General features: G+C 45.3%; 2 protein-coding genes across 2 annotated transcripts in view; one reads left to right on the top strand and one right to left on the bottom strand.

Annotated features, from left to right (window-relative positions):
• The window catches only part of LOC309554203 (E3 ubiquitin-protein ligase TRIM39-like), a 177,468-nt gene that overhangs the window by 50,019 nt on the left and 105,457 nt on the right, over positions 1 to 21,992 (top strand). The gene's annotated exons all lie outside the window — the stretch shown is intronic.
• Positions 15,504 to 17,093, bottom strand: LOC309554789 (E3 ubiquitin-protein ligase TRIM39-like; the record flags this gene model as incomplete). Its single annotated transcript, XM_082256490.1, has 1 exon — positions 15,504 to 17,093. The coding sequence occupies one exon, from the start codon at positions 17,091 to 17,093 to the stop codon at positions 15,504 to 15,506; it is 1,590 nt and encodes a 529-aa protein (XP_082112616.1).

Below are 21,992 nucleotides of genomic sequence, written 5' to 3'. Positions count from 1 at the left end.
CACAATCTTTTTGGGGTGCAGTGAACAAAATCCTTTTTGGGGTGCAGTGAACACATTCTTTGTGGGGTGCAGTGAACACAATCTTTTTGGGGTGAAGTGAACAAAATCCTTTTTGGGGTGCAGTGAACAACATCCTTTTTGGGGTGCAGTGAACAAAATCCTTTTTGGGGTGCAGTGAACCCAATCTTTTTGGGGTGCAGTGAACAAAATCCTTTTTGGGGTGCAGTGAACACAATCTTTGTGGGGTGCAGTGAACACAATCTTTTTGGGGTGCAGTGAACAAAATCCTTTTTGGGGTGCAGTGAACAACATCCTTTTTGGGGTGCAGTGAACAAAATCCTTTTTGGGGTGCAGTGAACACAATCTTTTTGGGGTGCAGTGAACACAATCTTTTTGGGGTGCAGTGAACAAAATCCCTTGTGGGGTGCAGTGAACACAATCTTTGTGGGGTACAGTGAACAGAATCTTTGTGGGGTGCAGTGAACACAATCTTTGGGGGGTACAGTGAACACAATCTTTTTGGGGTGCAGTGAACAAAATCCTTTGTGGGGTGCAGTGAACACAATCTTTGTGGGGTGCAGTGAACACAATCTTTTTGGGGTGCAGTGAACAAAATCCTTTTTGGGGTGCAGTGAACAACATCCTTTTTGGGGTGCAGTGAACACAATCTTTTTGGGTGCAGTGAACAAAATCCTTTTTGTGGTGCAGTGAACACAATCTTTGTGGGGTACAGGGAACAGAATCTTTGTGGGGTGCAGTGAACACAATCTTTGGGGGGTACAGTGAACACAATATTTTTGGGGTGCAGTGAACAAAATCCTTTTAGGGTGCAGTGAACACAATCTTTGTGGGGTGCAGTGAACAAAATCCTTTTTGAGGTGCAGTGAACACAATCTTTGTGGGGTGCAGTGAACACAATCTTTGTGGGGTACAGTGAACACAATCTCATACTTCTGAACATTTGAGGGTGCTGCCTGTTCCATACTCCTCCTACTACTGCTCAACCATCCTTTTAGGGGTACAAACAATAGTAATTGGGGCCTAGTGTGGTGGTGTACGTGTGAGATACATACACTTTCTTTTTGATCATATTTTCTATTCCGCTATTCAATTAAATCCTTTGGGGATCAATTAAATTGCGTGATAGTCTGTGTAGGTACGTGTGAGATCCACCTTTCCAAGTTTTTGGGGTTCATGTCATACTTCTGAAGATTTGAGGGTGCTGCCTGTTCCATACTCCTCCTCCTACTCCTCAACCATCCTTTTAGGGGTACAAACAATAGTAATTGGGGCCTAGTGTGGTGGTGTACGTGTGAGATACATACACTTTCTTTTTGATCATATTTTCTATTCCGCTATTCAATTAAATCCTTTGGGGATCAATTAAATTGCGTGATAGTCTGTGTCGGTACGTGTGAGATCCACCTTTCCAAGTTTTTGGGGTTCATCTCATACTTCTGAAGATTTGAGGGTGCTGCCTGTTCCATACTCCTCCTCCTACTGCTCAACCATCCTTTTAGGGGTACAAACAATAGTAATTGGGGCCTAGTGTGGTGGTGTACGTGTGAGATACATACACTTTCTTTTTGATCATATTTTCTATTCCGCTATTCAATTAAATCCTTTGGGGATCAATTAAATTGCGTGATAGTCTGTGTCGGTACTTGTGAGATCCACCTTTCCAAGTTTTTGGGGTTCATCTCATACTTCTGAAGATTTGAGGGTGCTGCCTGTTCCATACTCCTGCTCCTACTGCTCAACCATCCTTTTAGGGGTACAAACAATAGTAATTGGGGCCTAGTGTGGTGGTGTACGTGTGAGATACATACACTTTCTTTTTGATCATATTTTCTATTTCGCTATTCAATTAAAACCTTTGGGGATCAATTAAATTGCGTGATAGTCTGTGTCGGTACGTGTGAGATCCACCTTTCCAAGTTTTTGGGGTTCATCTCATACTTCTGAAGATTTGAGGGTGCTGCCTGTTCCATACTCCTGCTCCTACTGCTCAACCATCCTTTTAGGGGTACAAACAATAGTAATTGGGGCCTAGTGTGGTTGTGTACGTGCGAGATACATACACTTTTTTTGATCATATTTCCTATTCCGCTATTCAATAAAAACCTTTGAGGATTAATTGAATTGCGGGATAGTCTGTGTCGGTACGTGTGAGATCCACCTTTCCAAGTTTTTGAGGTTCATCTCATACTTCTGAAGATTTGAGGGTGCTGTCTGTTCCATACTCCTCCTACTCCTCATCCATCCTTTTAGGGGTAGAAACAATAGTAATTGGGGCCTAGTGTGGTTTTGTACGTGCGAGATACATACACTTTTTTGGATCATATTTCCTATTCCGCTATACAATAAAAACCTTTCTAGGGCAAGATCTTAAATTACAGAAATATGAGGAGACCGTCAAATAAGGGCCATGGCCTGGGTCGTGGTGCTGCTGGTAGAGCTCCTGTTGCAAGGAGAGGACGTGGTCGATCTGTGCCAGCTACACGCACAAGTGAAACACCTTCCTCAAGTGTGAGTAGGCGACAGAACCTGCATCAGTATTTGGTAGGGCATCATACGCCCCTAGAAGTGATGAGGCCAGAACAAGTGGAGGCGATAGTAGATTGGTTTGCTGCTGACAGTGCCTCCAGTTCCTTCACATTGTCTCCCACCCAGTCTACTGCAGAAAGGTCAGAGTTGGCACCTGCAGCCGATGTCCAACCGTCTTTCACCTCACCCCCTTGCAAATCAGGCAAGCAGTCTGAGCCCCAAGCCATACAGCAGTCTCTTCTTCTTTTTGATGACTCTGTCAGCAGGGTTTCCCAGGGCCATCCACCTAGCCCCAGAAGTGGAAGAGATTGAGTGCAGCGATGCCCAACCACTTATTTCTCAAGATGAGTACATGCAAGGATCATCGCAGCACGTCTCCGATGATGACGAAACGCAGGTGCCAACTGCTGCGGCGTTCAGCATTGTGGAGACCGACAAGGAGGGCAGGGGTGAAGACTGGGTGGAAGATGATGTGGAGGACGATGAGGTCCTCGACCCCACATGGAATGAACGTCATGCAGGTGACCTGAGTAGTTTGGAGGAAGAGGCGGTGGTCACACAGAGCCACCAGCACAGCAGAAGAGGGAGCAGTGTGCAGAAGCGGAGCGGCCGTGCCCTAGACACTACGCCCGCTACTGCCCAACGCAGCAAGGGAACGAGCGCACCAAAGTCAGCTCAAAGGAGTTCTCTAGCATGGAAGTTCTTTAGAAAATGTGCTGATGACAGGACACGAGTGGTTTGCACCCTGTGCAATCAGAGCTTGAAGCGAGGCATAAACCTTCTCAACCTGAGCACAACCTGCATGATCAGGCATCTAAGTGCAAAGCACGAGCTGCAGTGGGGTACACACCTTCAAAACCAAGAAACGTCTCTGGCTCATCCTGCTTCCTCTTCTGCTGCAGTCTCGGCCACTCCAGCCACATCTGTAGTGATACCGGCACCTGCCACCCCGCAAACAGACGATCTGTCAGCAACACCACCACCTGGGTCACCAACAACCACCTCCACAATGTCCCGTGGAAGCGTTCAGCTTTCCATCTCCCAAACACTTGAGAGGAAGAGGAAGTACCCCCCTACCCACCCACGATCCCTGGCCCTGAATGCCAGCATTTCAAAATTATTGGCCTTTGAAATGCTGTCATTCCGTCTGGTAGAGACGCACAGTTTTAAAAACCTTATGTCGGTGGCTGTCCCACAGTACGTCGTGCCCAGCCGCCACTACTTTTCCAGGCAAGCCATCCCTTCCCTGCACAACCAAGTGGGGGAAAAAATCAGGTGTGCACTGCGCAACGCCATCTGTGCCAAGGTCCACCTAACTACCGATACGTGGACCAGTAAGCACGGTCAGGGGCGTTATATCTCCCTAACGGCACACTGGGTAAATGCAGTGGCGGATGGGCCTGAGGCGGATAGCAATTTGGCGCATGTCCTTCCACCACCGAGGATTGCAGGGCGCTTCAGTTTGCCTCCTGTTCCTAACTCCTCCTACTCCGCTTCCTCATCCTCTACCGCCTCCTCATCCGGACAGCGTAACACCTTCACCACCAACTTCAGCGCGGCCAGGGGTAAACGACAGCAGGCAGTTTTACAACTTGCCTGTTTGGGGGACAAACCACACACCGCGCAGGAGTTGTGGAGGAGCATGGAACAGCAGACAAATGAGTGGTTGCTGCCAGCGAGCCTCAAGCCCGGCCTGGTGGTGTGCGATAACGGGCGAAATCTCATAGCAGCTCTGGGCCTAGCCGGTTTGACGCACATCCCTTGCCTGGCGCATGTGCTGAATTTGGTGGTGCAGAGGTTCCTTAAAAACTACCCCGATATGTCAGAGCTTCTGCAGAAAGTGCGGGCCGTTTGTGCGCACTTTCGACGTTCTCACCCTGCTGCTGCTCGCCTGGCAGCGCTGCAGCGTAACTTCGGCCTTCCCGCTCACCGCCTCATATGTGACGTGCCCACAAGGTGGAACTCCACCTTGCACATGCTGGAAAGACTGTGCGAGCAGCAGCAGGCCATAGTGGAGTTTCAGCTGCAGCACGCACGCATGAGTCGCTCTGCGGAACAGCACCACTTCACCACCAATAACTGGGCCTCCATGCGAGACCTGTGTGCCTTGTTGCGCTGTTTTGAGTACTCCACCAACATGGCCAGTGGCAATGACGCCGTTCTCAGCTTAACTATCCCACTTCTATGCCTCCTTGATAAAACAATTCGGGCGATGATGGAAGAGGATGTGGCACAGGATGAGGAGGAGGAGGAGGATGAAGAGGTAACATTTCCAAGGCTTTCAGGGCAGTCATTCGCAAGGGGCTCCGAGGGTGGGTTCCTGCACACACAAACGCCAGGGACACAATTGTCCAGCAGGGGCACAGTTCTGGAGAATGAGGAGGATGAGGAGGAGGAGGAGGAGGAGGAGCTGGAGGAGGAGATGGAACCATGTTCACAGCAGGGTGGCACCCAGGCCAGCTCATGGCCATCACTGGTGCGTGGCTGGGGGGATACAGAGGACACGGACGATACACCTCCCACAGAGGACAGCCTTTCGTTGCCTCTGGGCAGCCTGGCACACATGAGCGATTACATGCTGCAGTGTCTCCACAACGACCGCCGAGTTGCCCACATTCTAACTTGTGCTGATTACTGGGTGGCCACGCTGCTGGATCCCCGTTACAAGGACAACGTACCGTCCTTAATTCACTCACTGGAGCGCGATCGCAAGATGCGCGAGTACAAGCGCACGCTGGTAGACGCCATGCTGCTGGCATTCCCATCTGACAGCGGGGCCGCAGTGGAAGCACAAGGCAGAGGAGGAGGAGGTCGCCAACGCAACCAGGGCACCGCCAGCACCTCAGAAGGCAGGGTTAGCATGGCCGAAATGTGGAAAAGCTTTGTCAGCACGCCACAACAAACAGCAGCACCAGCAGCTCAGATGGAACGTCTTAGCAGGAGGCAGCATTTTACCAACATGGTGGAGCAGTATGTGTGCACACGCCTACATGTAGTGAATGAGGGGTCTGCCCCCTTCAACTTCTGGGTCTCCAAATTGGGCACATGGCCTGAGCTTGCCCTTTACGCCTTGGAGGTGCTGGCGTGCCCTGCAGCCAGTGTATTATCTGAACGGGTATTTAGCACGGCTGGGGGCGTTATAACAGACAAGCGCAGCCGCCTGTCCAGAGACAATGTGGACAAGCTCACGTTCATTAAAATGAACCAGGCATGGATCCCACGGGACTTTTCCGTACCTTATGCAGAATAGCAATGGATACCGACCTTACCCACCCATTGTTCCATTTTTGCTCTTTCTCACTCTTTTGGGGTGTACCCTCATTTAAAATTTGTGAAAAGAAGCAGTGTTGGCTACCTCGTCCTCCTCCTCAGGGCCAGATTAATGTAGGGGCTATTGGAGCTGCAGCTCCAGGCCCCTACCTTTTATATAGGCCCCGGGTTGGCCATATTCACTGTTACCGCTCTTCTGTCACTTGTAAACACAGAAGTCTGGCTTCTATGCTCGCTTCCCCAGGCAGCACCCTCAGAACCTCCCCACACAGCGCGAAGGCCGGACAAGGAGGGACAGTTGCCGATGCATGGATGTGTTTATGGGCTTCAGAGACAGCATCCCATGTTGAATTAGGCATGCATGGCTGCACCCTTCCTCCTCTGGGTGCATGCCAAGGCACGGCCCTTAAGGCCCTTCAAAATCCTCAGCACCAAGCCCATGATGCTCTTAATCCGGCCCTGGTCCTCCTCCACCGCCGCTTCCACCTACACCGCCCATAGGTGTGCGCAGCCTATTGCATTAAGGTGTGCACCCCAAAGTTGAAATACACATGCATGTGTTTGCCAGCAGGGAGAGTAATGTATCGGGGCCATGTACCTGTAGGCAAAGAGAAATAGAGCAGAGCAGGTCCGAGGGAGATCTTTCCCATCTCCTCACTGGCAATGCTATGTGCCCTAGGTGATTAGGGTGTGCCCAGGCACACCCGGCACACCCTGTGTGCATGCCTATGTCACCGCCACATCCACCACCACCTCAACCTCCCTCCTACTCCATATGGGCCTCGTCCTTCAGAGATGAAGAAGAACATTGTTTTATTTTTCTGTTTTTTTTTTGTTGTTTTAAGTTATTTCCCTATCCACATTTGTTTGCAGAGCACTTGCCATGCTCTTAATTACGTTTTGCTGCCATTTGCAGCACTCTAGCCCTTTCCTTTGGTGTTTTAGAGCCATTTTAGTGCCTTAAAGTTCGGGTCCCCATTGACTTCAATGGGGTTCGGTGTCCGGGAAAAGTTCGGTAAAAGTCCGGGACACGGACCCGGACTTTTTTTTAAAGTTCGGCCGAACCCGTCGAACACGGACATCTAGGTGTCCGCTCAACCCTAGTCTCTAGAAAGTGTATAGTTAAATGCAAAGTAAAATACCGATCGATTTAAGATCATACATGATCATGTTCGCTCCTAGGGAAGACAAGCTAGAGATCAGATGCCTTACGGGTCAGAGGTTATTCCGAGATAACCTGTGTTTGGTGTCTGTGGATATAAGATTTAATGCCACACAGTAAAATGTCAGTTTCGGGAATTTAACCATTACATATTTCGAGATGTGAGTTCTGTTATAAATCTGTCTAAACAGGAGGTGTCTTGGCATTTTGCTGAGCCTCAGGGCCGCCCATGGCCCCAGTGTTTATTGGTCAAGGACCTCTGGTGACACCTCCTGCGGGTCAGAGAAAAAGAGAGAAGCTGATGAGTTTCTCAGTTCTCATTTTAACATCAAAGCAGTAACATCGAAGAAGGAACATATCTATATCACTTTGAGGACCTATCACACATGCTCAGCTTTTGAAACTCTGATACTACCCAGGACTTTGAATGCAAGTATTTCATTTCTAATTATTTATCTTATTTTTCTAAATTGCTGAATTGTGTCTCTATTTCTTTGTAACCCATTTTTCTGTAAATATTTTTATTTGCACCCATCTAAACCTTTTTATAATTAAACCTTATTTTGAAAAGTGTTAATTTTGTCTCTAAGCTCTTAATGCAAACTAAACCAACAAACCTGTCTCTTGAAGAGCGCTACTGTCTAGAATAAACCCTCTGGACACCCCTGTCTGCGGTGACAGCGCGTGTTACAGATGGTTATTCTAAAGTCATAATTGGTATTTCTAAAATTACGAGCATCCGCTGGGCTCCAACGAAGCGGTGGTGGCAGAGGAAGGGTTAATTGTTTAATTAGCCCGGTGACAATCGCTCTCAGCCTGCGGGCATCTTGATTGTGGTGTGCAGCTGAGAGTGGCATTGTTACGCAAGTGACGGCAGGGTGTGAGATTGCCTGGTCCTTGGTCATGAGTTGGATGAGAAGGCCAGGGGTCTGATACCCGCCACCGTCACAACCCCTGATGTCTTACATTTAAGACTAAGAAAGGGACTGAGGACAGGATGGTGGAGCAGATTCTAGAACTGATCCCCCTGCAGTGCAGCCAGAGGTAGGGAGAGGAGGAGAGGCCATCAGCGCTGCAGGAGGAGGAATAAGAGGATTGGTATCTGCAATAAGGCAGTACAGCTGGTCCTCCTGTCGAGATATGAGAACATATTGAGGACTCTTAAAGACTTTTATATTACATATTCATATATCCATATTCAGTATAGCAGTCTAGACTCCCCTCTTAATCCCTGAATATACTTTCAAAATAATACGTTTTAGGATTTCAGTCTGAGTCTGTTTGTTATGTTGTCTTTATTATGAATATATGTCAAGTATAACATGAGATGTTCTGCCAAAGGAACTTCCTTAAGTTCCCGGAAAGAGATGTTTATGAAAATAAGCACTTATTACCGTAAAATGTTATTTTCCCTAACATATTCAATCTTTTTTAATTGTCAGACTAACCTGTCACTACGCCCTTGTTGGGTCAAGCTGACCGTATGTGTAATTAGACTGTGTTGTGAAATCTTGTGCAATATTGTGAAACTTTGTGTATTCTGTAACTTGGGCTTGTGCCCATTTATGTATTATAAAAGCTCTGTAACAAATTTAATCTGTGTCACACATCCATTGAAGGATGGTGTGAACCATTGTACGGCTGTATGGCGTATATTCTGAGTAAACATATGGAGACGAATGCAAACCTGATTGGCGTAGATTATTTCATGGCTCAAACTTAACATTTGAACTTAACATGAACTTAACACTCCTGCTTGGCAGGTGCCCAGGCCCCCCTTTTGAACACAAGCAGGACCGGACTGGCCTACCAGGATACTGGGAAATTTCCTGGTAGACAGGCAAGTTCCCCTGCCCTGGGGCTGCCTGAACATCCATGGCACCTGTAAAAAAAATGTCTGACATGTATACTGCGCATGCGCCGCAGCTGCTTGGGAAAACCCGTACACACCTGTGCGCAGTGGCGTGATGGCGCCGGGTGGTGCCATTTTTAAATGTAAGCTGCCTCACTGATGGGTAAGTAAGACCCCTCCACAGACTTGCATCTCCTTAGAAGATGCAGTGCTGTGGGCATGGTATAGGAGATTTTCCTGTACCATGCCCACAGCAATGCATCTCCTGCACCATGCCTGCAGTCCTGCATCTCCTGTACCGTTCCCACAGCACTGCATCTCCTGTACCATGTCCATAGCCCCACATCTCCTGCAACATGCCCGCAGCCCCTGCAACATGCCCGCAGCCTCTGCATCTCCTACGCTATGTCCACAGCCCCTGCCTCTCCTGTACCAAGCCCACAGTCTCTGCATCTCCTGTACCATGCCCACAGCCTCTGCATCTCCTGCACCATGCTCGCAGCCTCTTCATCTCCTGCCTCATGCCCACAGCCTTTACATCTCCTGTACCATGTCTGCAGCCCTGGTATCTTCTGTATCATGCCCGCAGCCCCTGCATCTCTTGTACCATGCTCGCAGCCCCCCGCATCTCCTGCACCATGCCCGCAGCCCCTGCATCTCCTGTACCATGCCCGCAGCCTCTGAATCTCCTGCCCCATGCCCGCAGCCTCTGCATCTTCCACCCCATGCCTGCAGCCCCTGCATCTCCTGCCCCATGCCCACAGCCTCTTCATCTCCTGCCCTATCCCCGCAGCCTCTGCATCTCCTGCTCTGTTCCCGCAGCCTCTGCATCTCCTGCCCCATGGCCACAACCTCTGCATCTCTTGCACCATGCCTGCAGCCTCTGCATCGCTTTACCATGTCTGCAGCGCCTGCATCTCCTGTACCATGCCTGCAGCACTGCATCTCCTGTACAATGCCCACACAGCCTATGACCACCTCCTGTACCACGTCCGCACTTTTAATGGGAATTTGCTCATATGCCCTATATGCTTTAATATCTTTAATACACTCTTCAAATGTACTTTAAAATGCATGGTTTTCCCTTTTATGAACAAGAAAATAATGGCGTTATGCTGCTAAGCTGGTATAATAATGCTATGGGGCTGGTATGAAAATATTTCCATGGCTGAATTTAAACTCGGCGGACCTGCCAATTCTGATGTTCAATGGTAAATGTCATTTGAGCTCTATTGTGCCAGGCAGTGAGCACAGGGCCCACTAGAGGACATCGGACCCTCAGGCCACCCTCATGAAGTCTGTTTTTGATTGTTTGGTCAGAGACCTTCACACCAGTGGTCTCATGGAGGTCATTTTGTAGGGCTCTGGCAGTGCTCATCCTGTTCCTCCTTGAACAAAGGAGCAGATGCCGGTCCTGCTGATGGGTTAAGGACCTTCTGTGACCCTGTCCAGCTCTCCTAGCGTAACTGCCTATCTCCTGGAATCTCCTCAATGCTCTTGAAACTGTGCTGGTAGACACAGAATACCTTCTGGCAATGGCACATATTGATGTGCCATCCTGGAGGAGTTGGACTGCCTGTGCAACCTCTATAGGGTCCAGGCATCGCCTCATGCTACCAGTAGTGACACTGACCCTAGTCAAATGCAAAACTATTGAAAAACAGTCAGAAAAGATGATTAGGGAGAAAAACGACAGTGACCTCCACCTGTAAAACCATTCCGGTTTTGTTGGTCATCTTACTGCTGCCTATCTAGTGCACTGTCGTGGAAACTAATAGGGCTTGGAGCATAGAAACCCACTCAGTGCGCTGAAGATTAATACGCACCAAATGCAATTAATAGCTTGTACTGAAAAGTACAAATGTACCGCTCTTTTGCATAAGGTTTACCAAGCGCTCGGCGACAAAAAAAGGAACAGACATGCTGGGTTATATCAATGCCATCTGCCGGGTCTTTCTCTCTGGATATGTATGTGTGTCGATGCGTGAGTGTCGGTAAGAGCAAGTGTTTGTGTGTGAGAGTTTCTGTGTGTTTCTGTGTGTCTGCATGGATGAATGGCTGTGTGAGCTCTGTGTCTATGTGTTCTGTGCTGTGTGTGTGAGTTTCCTGTGTCTTCTGTGTGTCTCAGGGCAGGACTTGGTTTATTTACAGCAAGTGAAAAAAAGGGGGTTACAGGGAGTGGCTTCATGACCACCAATCACAGAACATGTATACATTCAAAAAGTACAATAGGAACTGTAGAGTACATGCCCATGAATGGACACGACTGAACAAAGGGAATCCCAACTGTAGCACATGGCTTCTCATCGTTCATTCATGTCAATCCATAAACATGGACTCATACCTGTTAGTGGGTCTAATCAAACATGATTCATATATATAAACCATATTTAATAGTGACCATTCTAACTGTTCCAGTTGATGAGGCTTTCTCTGCATAAGATAATAGCAGCAGTATTTCAGTCACACGGATCCGAATATGACTAAAAAATGCCATCCATTAATCTTGGTAAAATGATAAGAATTCCATATCACAAACATATCTCAGCAGTACGGGGCCCCCGAATGGTGGGTATAGATTTGTGCGATGGACTCTCTTTGTTACAAGTATTGTGCCATCTCATCCAATGGAAGGTTTTCACTAACAAGCCTTTCCTGCAATGACAGTTAAAGAAATACTCGCTGTGAATAGCGATTATCGGTAAAACTGACACTGGGAGACATTATGACTATTTAACTAAAGAAATGTCCACAATCACATTTTGCACAACAGCACCTGTTGTTTATTTTATTAACACCAAATAAGCTGAAACTGATTAACAACCCCCTCTGGTACCTAACTGACCAGATCAATATCCAAGGAGTTCAACCGACTTGATACTTTACGTTGATTAAAAAGTGTTCCTTTCACTTTTTTGAGCAGTGTGCAAATAATGTACCTCTATCCCTATTTGTATAAAAAGGAGAAAGGTTTGGGACTTTGAATGAGGTGCATAACCAACAGTTGGCATATTGCATATAGACATAGTATATATTTATGTAGAAAAGATGATATTGTTTAGAACAAGTATTTTATTAGATAGTCTCATCAGCAAATTATAAAAATATAACATCATAATTGCTACAATTCATATAGTAAATTATATACATCCATGGTACTGGTAAGCCATAACCCACTAATAGAGATGTATGAGATTGAGAGCCGATTTGTGAAAAATCACAGTCAAGTTACCATGTTGGTCCATGATAAACAAAAATAGGTATAAAACGAACACCTAAATACATGATTAAAACAGAAAGCTTGCACCCTATATTGCTCTACAAGTTTTGTGGAATTCAAACCACTTCCTCAGGAGCAGGGGCAATCCATGTATCTACACAAAATATATATGAATGTTTTGCAAACAATAAAGTGAATAAACAAAATTAGAACAGTGCCCTTCACGTGTTTTACTTACAAATCAGCTCAAGCTTTGACATATGGTGTATAGGACCAAGGGCCATCTAGGAGCATTTACACAGGGAACTGTGGGAGTGATACTCATATATGTCAGATTAAAAAGCGAGGACTGCAGGGAAAGTGCAAATCTCAATAGGGGGATCACTGGTGACTCAGCAAGCTGTCCGCACAGGGTATTATAAAAATGTATATAGTTGTAATACAAATGTATTGGTTATTTGGGTGACCTATATAGTATGGCTGATAGTTGGATCCCGAATCCAAAAGAGGAAAGAACCAAGGAGTGAGTATAATTGTGTGCCAAAATATTAAATAAATATGTGATGGGATAGAGAATTCACCATAGCATATACAGTGAACACTAGTTTTATGTGCAAAGTATGTGATTCACTTACCCAGAGTTAAGAAGACGAAAAGAATGGAAAGAAAAATGAAAGTGGTGTCAAAATGTGAAACCCTGATAGAAAAAGTTCTACAGGAACTTATGGAGATCAGTCCGGATGTATGTTAAAAAGATTGAGTCAAATGACTCCATAGCCACTAACAATTTTACCTTATGTTATGCCCAAAGAAAGTGCAAGTGAACAATGCAGTCCTCAAGAGGAGGTATAAATATACAGCCTCGAAAGCGTAAATTCGGGCAACTCCCAGCGTTACGCGAGTGTTCTATATGAGGAGGTGCATCATTACCTGATCGGCTATTTGCCAATCAGGTGTTTGGTGCCAAAGAAAAACTCCCTCATGGAGTGAACACTGATAGTTAATCATGTGTCAACGTGTGGGCGCCACCGTAGTGATGTCACACGTCCAGTAAGAGAGGTCTGGCACCGATGCGCTGTGGCCCATCCCACCCCAACCACCACATCGAGGAGAGATGAGGGGGAAGGGGAGGGCGGCCGGAGCACATTGCAGTTCCCGGGACTTTAAAAAAATCTGTCCACCACAACAACCAGGGAGAAACAAGCCCATTGCTGTGGGGCTAAGTCAAATAAAATAAAGCTAAACAAAATGTAGCCACGAGAGTCTAATCAAATGGAAGTATATTGCAGACCACAAACAAAGTGGGGCCAGCCCCCTGGATCAATAGAAAGGGCTATCACAAGAAATACCAACTGTGGTGACGCACCTCCATCCCTATAATCATTTGCACCTCATATAAAATCCAAAACCTTTCTCCTTCTTACACTCCAAAATGTGATCATTTTGTGGGTATTTATAATGTCCTGGTGCTCCAAAAATGTCATAGGTAGTCAGGAAATTTGATGCACAATTTAAATCCCTAGAAAGCCTGAAAGTGCTTCCTTGGATTTTGGGTCCCTATTTTTGGTTAGGCGGTTTAAAAAGCCTCACACATGTGATATTACCATACTTGGAAGAAGTAGCAGAATGTGTTTTGAGCTGGAATTCTAAATATGACTATGATATGTGTTATACATTTCTTCTTAATTAACAACTTTTTGTAAAAAAAAAAATACATTATTTTACAAAACGTTTAAAAAGCCTTTAAACATGTGATATTACTATAATTAGAAGAAGTAGCAGAATGTGTTTTGGGCTGTAATTCTAAATATGACTATGATGTGTGTTATAAAATTAACAACTTTTTTATTTTTTTTCCTGCATTTTCCAAAAACTTGTGTCGAAAAATTAATTTTTCAAAAGAGTTAGTATGCCTTTCAGAAAATACTTTGAAGTTTTTCTTGTGGCCATTTTGTGGGTGTTTCCATTGTCTTGGTGCTCCAGGGCCTTCAAAAACGTGATAGGTAGTCAGGAAATGAGATGCTTAATTTATGTGTAATTTATGCTCCTTGAAAGCCCAAAGGTTTTCCTTGGATTTGGGGCCTCTTTATGCATCTATGCTGTGAAAAAGACTCACATGTGGTATCCCCATACTCAAAAGGCAAAGCAGAATGTGTTTTGGGGTGTAGTTGTAAGTACTCCTATGCTGTGTGAGAAATAACATGTCAAATTGACAACTTTGTTGAAAGAAACAAAAACAAAATTTATTTAGGTATTCTTTAAAAAAAATCATGACAAAAAAAATGACAACTACAAAAGTTACAAAAAAACTTGCCAAACCCCTTATTAAATATCTTTTGGGGTGTTTACTTTTAAAAAGGGGTCATTTTTGGGGGCATTTGTTCTATGCTGACATTTTAGGGCCTGACATGAGTTAGGCCTTCAGTACATCGGGGCTGATCAATTTTCAAATACTGTATATCCCATAGTTTGCAGACTATCACTTTTAGAGTCGGTTCCCACTGGGGCGGCACGACTCTGTACTACTTCCGGGGCGACTTGTGCATTCCCATGCACCACAACTTCGGAGCAACTTGCATGGACTTCACATAATGGAAGTCTATGCAAGTCGCTCCGAGGTCGCCCCAAAGTAGTACAGGACCCTTTTTCTAAGTCGGACCGACTTGTGTGGCTCCTATTAGAACGGGTCCTGTAGAAGTCAATGGACCGCGAGGGAGTGTGACTTGTCAGGCTGACAAGTCGTCTGACAAGTCGCGCTAGTGTGAATCGAGACTTACACAGACTAAATAATATACTGTACACTGATTTGGAGTATTTTTGCCAAAGAAATGTAGCAAAATACATTTTGGTCTACATTTATGCAGCAAGATTTTTTATCTGCAAGATTTTATAACAGAAACTAAGAAAAACAGGTTTCTTTTTTCAAAATTACATTTTTTTTTTACATTTTTTTATTTACATAGCAAAAAAAAAAAAAAAAAAAACAGTGGGGATTAAATACCACCAAAAGATAAGTCTATATATCTCAACAAATGATAAAATCTTCAATCTGAAAATTGGCCTGGGCAGGAAGGGGGTGAAGGTATATTGAAGAAGTTGAAGGGCATCTGTCGTGAGAGAACCATGGAGGTTGCTATTTAAATATTTGAGAATGCTAGTTCCCTGGCTGTCATGCTGGCGCTTTATCTTCAATACTGTCATGACCTGGAACAAGTTTAGAGATAAGGAATTCTGACACATTTCTGCTTCTTATTTACGACATGCTTGTTCCAGGTCGGTCACTTGAAAGGTTAAGTTAAAATATTAAAGAATATATTTTTTTCAGAAGGAGACTTACATTGGCAGCCCTCATATTTCTAACATGACTGAGACACCACTTCTTTCAAGCATTGACTGATTAACAAACCAATCCCACCACCCATCCCTATGTCCCCATACTCAGGACGGAGTTCTCACATCTCCTGATTCCTCCCACATAGCTTTATACAGCCTCTCCATACACCTAACCCAGCATGGAGGGGCTCAGTGAAGGTGGTGATGAAGGTGTAGAGGTGTCGGATTGGGTCACACAGATTGTAAAAGGAGATCCGCCCGGCCTCATAATCCAGAAATATTCTGACTCTGTTACTGGAGAGATTGGCAGGTAATGGGATCTCTTTACTGTCATGTATTACCCAATACTGATTATTATACCTGTGCAAGCACCAGGACTTGTTATTATCTCCAATCTGTGACTTCAATCCTTCTCTATCTATACTGGGGTAACACATCCCAACCCTCCAGTCATTTGAGCCCCCGACATCCACTTCCCAGTAATGGCGCCCTGAGGAGAAACTCTGACTGCTTAACACCTGAGGATCGTACTGAAATCTCTCTGGTGTTTCTGGGTGATTCTGGTTTCTATATGTCCTGGATACAGTTTTCCTGTCATCTGAAATCTGTAGAGTATTATGGGCTGTATTTACATCCGGTAATATGTCTGCAGCTTCCTGTATATAGAAGTATACATTTACCTCTCTTATTATATCAGATAATGTGTGTAATGTGTGTGATATCCCATCCACACCCCGACCCCCTCCATCATGGAGGAGTTCCTCATGTCTTTCTCTGTCCTCATTATCTCCATCCTCAGTATCACACAAGTCACCTGTGTCTGATTCCTGTAAGACAGTCAGTGGATCCGTCATGTTACACAGCTTCCCAATGTGACGCATCTTCCTGGACAGCTCCTCCTTCTTTATTTCCAGTTCCTGGATCAAATCCAATAGGGGCACAGTGACCCGCTCTGCCCGCCCGGCGATCTCCTTTAGGAATCTCTTCTCCAGGTCTTTCAGACGTCTCCTGAGATCTCTAAACAGGGCAGTGACTCTCTCGGTGTCACCAGCTGCTGCTTCTTCTACTTTCCTCCTGTGTTCCTGCAGACTCTGGACTCTTTCCTCCGTCTCCTCTCTCTTTATCAGAAGAAACAGTTGAGCGTTCCTTAGCTTCTCCTTCTTCATTTCAGAAGCCTCATTCAGTGACTTCATCTCATGCCCTTTATGTCCTCCAATCACATAACAAGATGTACAGACACAGGTCTCATCCTTAGTGCAAAAAAATTTCAAAACTTCCTTATGGACGAAGCATTTTCTGCTCTCCATGGACAAGATGGGGTCAGTTAAGATGTGTTCTGGGGACTTTTTGTGGGCTTTTAGGTGTTTATCACACAGAGAAACCTCACAGTGTAGACATGATCTAACAGCAGGTACAGGATAGTCCACACAGTGAGTACAGAAGACCCCAGACTCGTCCTGATCTGGCAGAGCAGACCGGAAATTCTCTGCTATGTTACGTAGTTTCATGTTCCTCTGCAGTGCAGGACGATCCTGAAACTTCTCTCTGCATTCAGGACAGGAATATCCTCCAGACCCCTCCTGTGTATCCAGCACAAGATCAATGCAGACCCGGCAGAAGTTGTGACCACATCTCAGGGTTACAGGATCGATATAAATGTTCAGACAGACGGAACATTCCAGCTCAGCTCTCAGATCAACAGGTGCCATCGCTGATAGTAGAAGAGAAATGAAACTAAAAGTCTTTGTAACTAGAAATGCTATTGAGCAGGTTACAACTCGTCAGCACAGTGTGAGGCTGAACTGATCTTTCAGTTGATTTGTTAATAAAACTTTTGGTGTCAGATTAGGCAAGCCCCATGATTGTGTACATTTATACTCATAAAAAATGTATTTTAAATAAAATAATTTGTTTTCTTTCTTAGGTTGGGTTGTCCTTAAACTACATGGATAAAATACAAACTTAAAAAAGAAGCCAAACCATTAAAACATCAGCCTGTCGCACCTTCTATGTCCCATACTATAGTGACTTTAGATCGAGGGTCGGCAACCCGTTGATAGCTGGAAGGTGATGGGTAGATTGTGATCCTGCTTTGCTGACCCCCAGACTGCTCCTCTCATATATGCATAGCAGTGCTGTAGTATGGTAAGCAACGGGTTAAGTTGCTGTCTGCAAAATGTTACAATACTATGTATATGTCTGGGAGCTGGGTGTGGCTGAAGGTCAGTTCATGCGTGGTGTTCAGTGAATAAAGAAGCAACCTGTACAGCCTGGCCTGTGTTAATACACTACATTTTGGCGACGAGGATGGCTAGCTTTCTGGATTTACCGGCTATCTGACCTGTCTGTCTGGAGACCACACTAGTCTCTCACAGCGCTGGGACAAGTGGAAGAAGGGATTTCAGCTCTATGTTGTAGCCACAGGAGTGACTGCACCTGCTCAGAAGAGAGCCATGCTGCTGCATCTAGCTGGATCACAAGTTCAGGACATTTTTGAAACCCTGGGAGCAACAGGGGATGATTCGGACTATGAGACAGCCATGAATAGACTGAGTGAGTACTTTGAGCCAAAGAAAAATATTTCCTATGAAAGATATAAGTTTAGACAGGCTGTGCAAGAACCGGGAGAAACCACAGACAGTTATGTGACTAGGCTGAAATATCTGGCAAAGTCTTGTGATTTTGGGACTGTAACTGAGGAGATAATCAGAGATCAGGTCATAGAGAAATGCACATCTGTGCACCTCAGGAGGAGATTATTGAGAGAACCTAGTCTCACACTTACTAGTCTTCAGGAGATTGCAAGAGCCATTGAACTGTCTGAGCTCCGGGCTCATCATATTGAAACCAAAGACACTGCATCTGTCAATACAGTCTCCAAACCTACCTATAATAATAGGAACCCCTGGAGTAGAAAAGAGAGTTTTCCGAAGAGGACTTTACATATAACCTGCAGTAAATGTGGCAGAGAGGGACACACATGTCAGGACTGCACTGTGGTACAGAATAAAATGTGCTATGCTTGTGGAAAGACAGGTCATTTTGCAGCTGTGTGTAGAAGTACAACCAGAGATAACAAACCCAAAGGACCATCAGCACAAGTAAATGTTATAGCTGAGGATAAAGAGAGTGCTTCCGACTGTGAATTTATATTCTCCCTGTGTTCTCTGCAAGCTGGGACATTAACCATTAAGATTGGAAATACAGATGTGTCAGTGCTGATTGACTCTGGAGCTACATGCAATGTTTAAGGACTTAGCTTCTTGGTACAGTCTTAAAGGCAGAGAAAATCACCTTAAATTGTGTAACACCACTAAACAGATTTATACTTATGGCTCCAGTACACCACTACAACTTAAAGGCAAATTCTATACCCCTGTGCAAACACATGAGACTGGTCCTCCATTGCAGACCGAATTCTATGTTGTAGATGGCACAGGGTCGCCTCTGCTTGGTCGTCAAACCGCTATGGCACTGGGAGTGTTAAAGATTGGCCTTGATGTAGGCAGCGCAAGAGTGAATATGGTGTCTCCTGCTATTTCCGCATTGAAAGAGGAATTTAAAGATTGCTTCTCTGGGTTTGGAAAATTAAAGGATTTTCAGTTGGAGCTTCACATTGATCCACATGTAAAGCCTATTGCACAGCCAGTACGCAGACTTCCTTATAGCCTGAGATCACTTGTTGAGCACAAACTGGCAGAGCTGCTAGACCTTGACATTATCGAACCTGTGGATGGACCCACTCCGTGGGTATCGCCGTTAGTTGTTGTACCAAAAGGCACAGATATTCGGATTTGTGTGGACATGAGATGTGCTAACCAAGCTGTGCAGAGAGAGAGACATCCAATTCCCACTATTGAAGATGTTCTACATGCAATGAATGGGGCAAGTGTCTTCAGTAAACTGGATTTGAAATGGGGTTATCATCAGATTGAACTGACCCCAGCATCTAGAGTCATCACTACATTTGCAAGCCATAAAGGTCTTTTTAGATACAAGAGGTTGATGTTTGGCGTATCGTCAGCACCGGAGGCCTATCAACATGTGATTCAGCAAGTGCTACATGGTTGTGAAGGCACGCATAACATTTCTGATGATATAATTGTGTGGGGAACAAACACACAGGAGCACGATGAACGTCTCCGTGCTGTGCTAAATCACTTGAAGGAGAAAGGATTAACATTAAATGAGAAGAAGTGCACATTTCAAATGAATAAAATGACTTTTATGGGCCATGTGCTGTCTGACAGGGGCATTGGTCCGGAGGACTGTAAAATTAAAGCTATGTCTGATGCCAGAAATCCTGAAAACCCTGCAGAAGTGCGCAGTTTTCTTGGGCTAGTGAATTACTGTGCTAAGTTTATTCCAGATATGGCGACTGTCAGTGAACCCTTGAGATTGTTGACTCGCAAAGCAGTCCCTTGGAAGTGGGGCCTTTTGGAACAAGGTGCATTTAATGAACTTAAGAGACGGCTGGCTTGCGCCACAACTTTGGCTTATTTCAATCCTACTGCACACACCCAAGTTATTGTCGATGCTAGCCCTGTGGGGTTAGGCGCCATCTTGGTCCAGAGACAGTGCACAGGCGATTACAGACCTATTCAGTATGCAAGCAGATCCCTTACTGATGTAGAGAGGTGTTATTGTCAGACCGAGAAAGAAGCTTTGGCTGTTGTTTGGGGTTGTGAAAGGTTTCACATGTATCTCTACGGACTTGATTTTGAAATCATCACTGACCACAAGCCTTTGGAAGTGATATATTCGCCACGATCAAAACCATCCGCCAGAATTGAACGATGGGTTCTCACATTGTTACCGTACCTATTTACAGTGCGGTACAGACCTGGACCGACTAATGCAGCAGATGCACTGTCCAGATTGCCTCAGTCTTCAGCACCTGTTCATAACCTAGCAGAAGAGTACATTCGTTTTGTGGCTACTAACGCCATGCCTCAGGCATTGACACCGCGGGAGGTTGAAGAATTGTCATCTGTGGATCCGGAAATTGCTCAGTTGAGAAAATGTGTAAGACAGGGGGTTTGGGTGGATTGTGACCCAAGCTATCACAGAATCAAACAAGAGCTGAGCATTGCAGGTCAACTAGTTTTACGTGGCAATCGTATTGTGATGCCTAAAGACTTACGGAAACGTACATTACATTTAGCCCATGAGGGCCATCAAGGCATTGTTCGCACCAAACAAAGATTACGTGAGAAAGTCTGGTGGCCAGGAATTGACAAGGATGTGGAACGTTTGGTTTCTTCATGTCGAGCATGTCAGTTGGTGGGCAGCAAACCTAAACCAGAACCAGTAACTCACACTGTTCTACCTGAGGGACCATGGGAAGATTTAGCCATTGATCTGTGTGACTGTAATGTTCCGGTACCTTTGGTACCCTAAATTACACTTTCCACAAGTGTATGCGCCCCACCATTTACTTTTGGAAAGGTGCGCATACACCTTTAAGACTGGAGCTGTCATCACCCAGCGCCGGACTAGATGGCTATTTAAATCGCCGGTTCTCACTCACATGTGTTCGTTCAAACACCCTTACCTGGATGCTAACCTTGCTTGAAGCTTCCATGCTTGCAAGCTTACCTCGCTGACGGAACCTCGCTGCGCTGATCCCTGTATCCCGCTACTGGATCATCCGCCTCTCCTGAACCACCCTTCGGCTGTATCGCTAATAGTGCTAAGTACCCCGCAGGGGAATTCTCTATAAACTTATACTAAGCTTACACTATCTAGCTCTGCATAGTAAAGACTGTTTATCACATCTGCATAACTAGATTGCTAGCTCTTGAGACTACTGCTACTTTTCTGCACTGGGTTGATCTCTTTTGTATGTCCACCTGCTATTCTGTCATCTGCTACCATACAACATTGCTAAACCTTCCTGCATCCATCTGCTACTGTCTCACCTTCAAGTGTCTATCACCTACCACCTCCACTCAACCTATCCCTCAACCTTCATCATTGTGTTACCACATACATAAAGTCACTCTAGGAACCAGCTTGCTAATTGTGTGTATTTACTGGCTGAAATAAGACCTTCCACACATGATGAGTCATTGAGGTTGGGAATGGTATCTCAGCATATCTCTTACATGACTACTGACGTGGAACTATTTCTGCAGCTGAAAATTCACACCATATAAGAAACGCAGGAGCGTTACAGATTGAACGAACCCAAAAATGGATTCAGCAGAAATAACCACTCAGGTGACACAATTAAAACAGCAAGTATCTGCGTTAATACACGCACTTGCTGAATTAAAAGAAGACAATCAGGCTCTGTCGCAGCAGGTAATTAGACTGACACAACTTACCTCTGCTCAGTCCCCTGAACCCAAGTTAAATCCCCCTTTGGTATTTACAGGCGATCGCAAAAAATTTCGCGAATTTAAAAACGCATGTGAGTTACTTTTTTTGCTAAAACCTCGTACCTACCTTACTGATCACATTAAGGTTTGTACTATTATTTCTTACCTATCAAGCGACCCTCGAGCCTGGGCAGATTCTCTTTTTGAGAAAAACGACCAGCTTCTCAACTCCTATGCCTTGTTCCTGGCAGAGCTCACTAGCCTATATGATGACCCCAATAGGCA

The sequence above is a fragment of the Pelophylax lessonae genome (assembly GCF_965119305.1).
Source record: "Pelophylax lessonae genome assembly, chromosome: 4".
NCBI classification, from domain to species: domain Eukaryota; kingdom Metazoa; phylum Chordata; class Amphibia; order Anura; family Ranidae; genus Pelophylax; species Pelophylax lessonae.
Note: the sequence above shows the minus strand (reverse complement) of the source record. Positions and strands in the feature narration are given on the sequence as shown.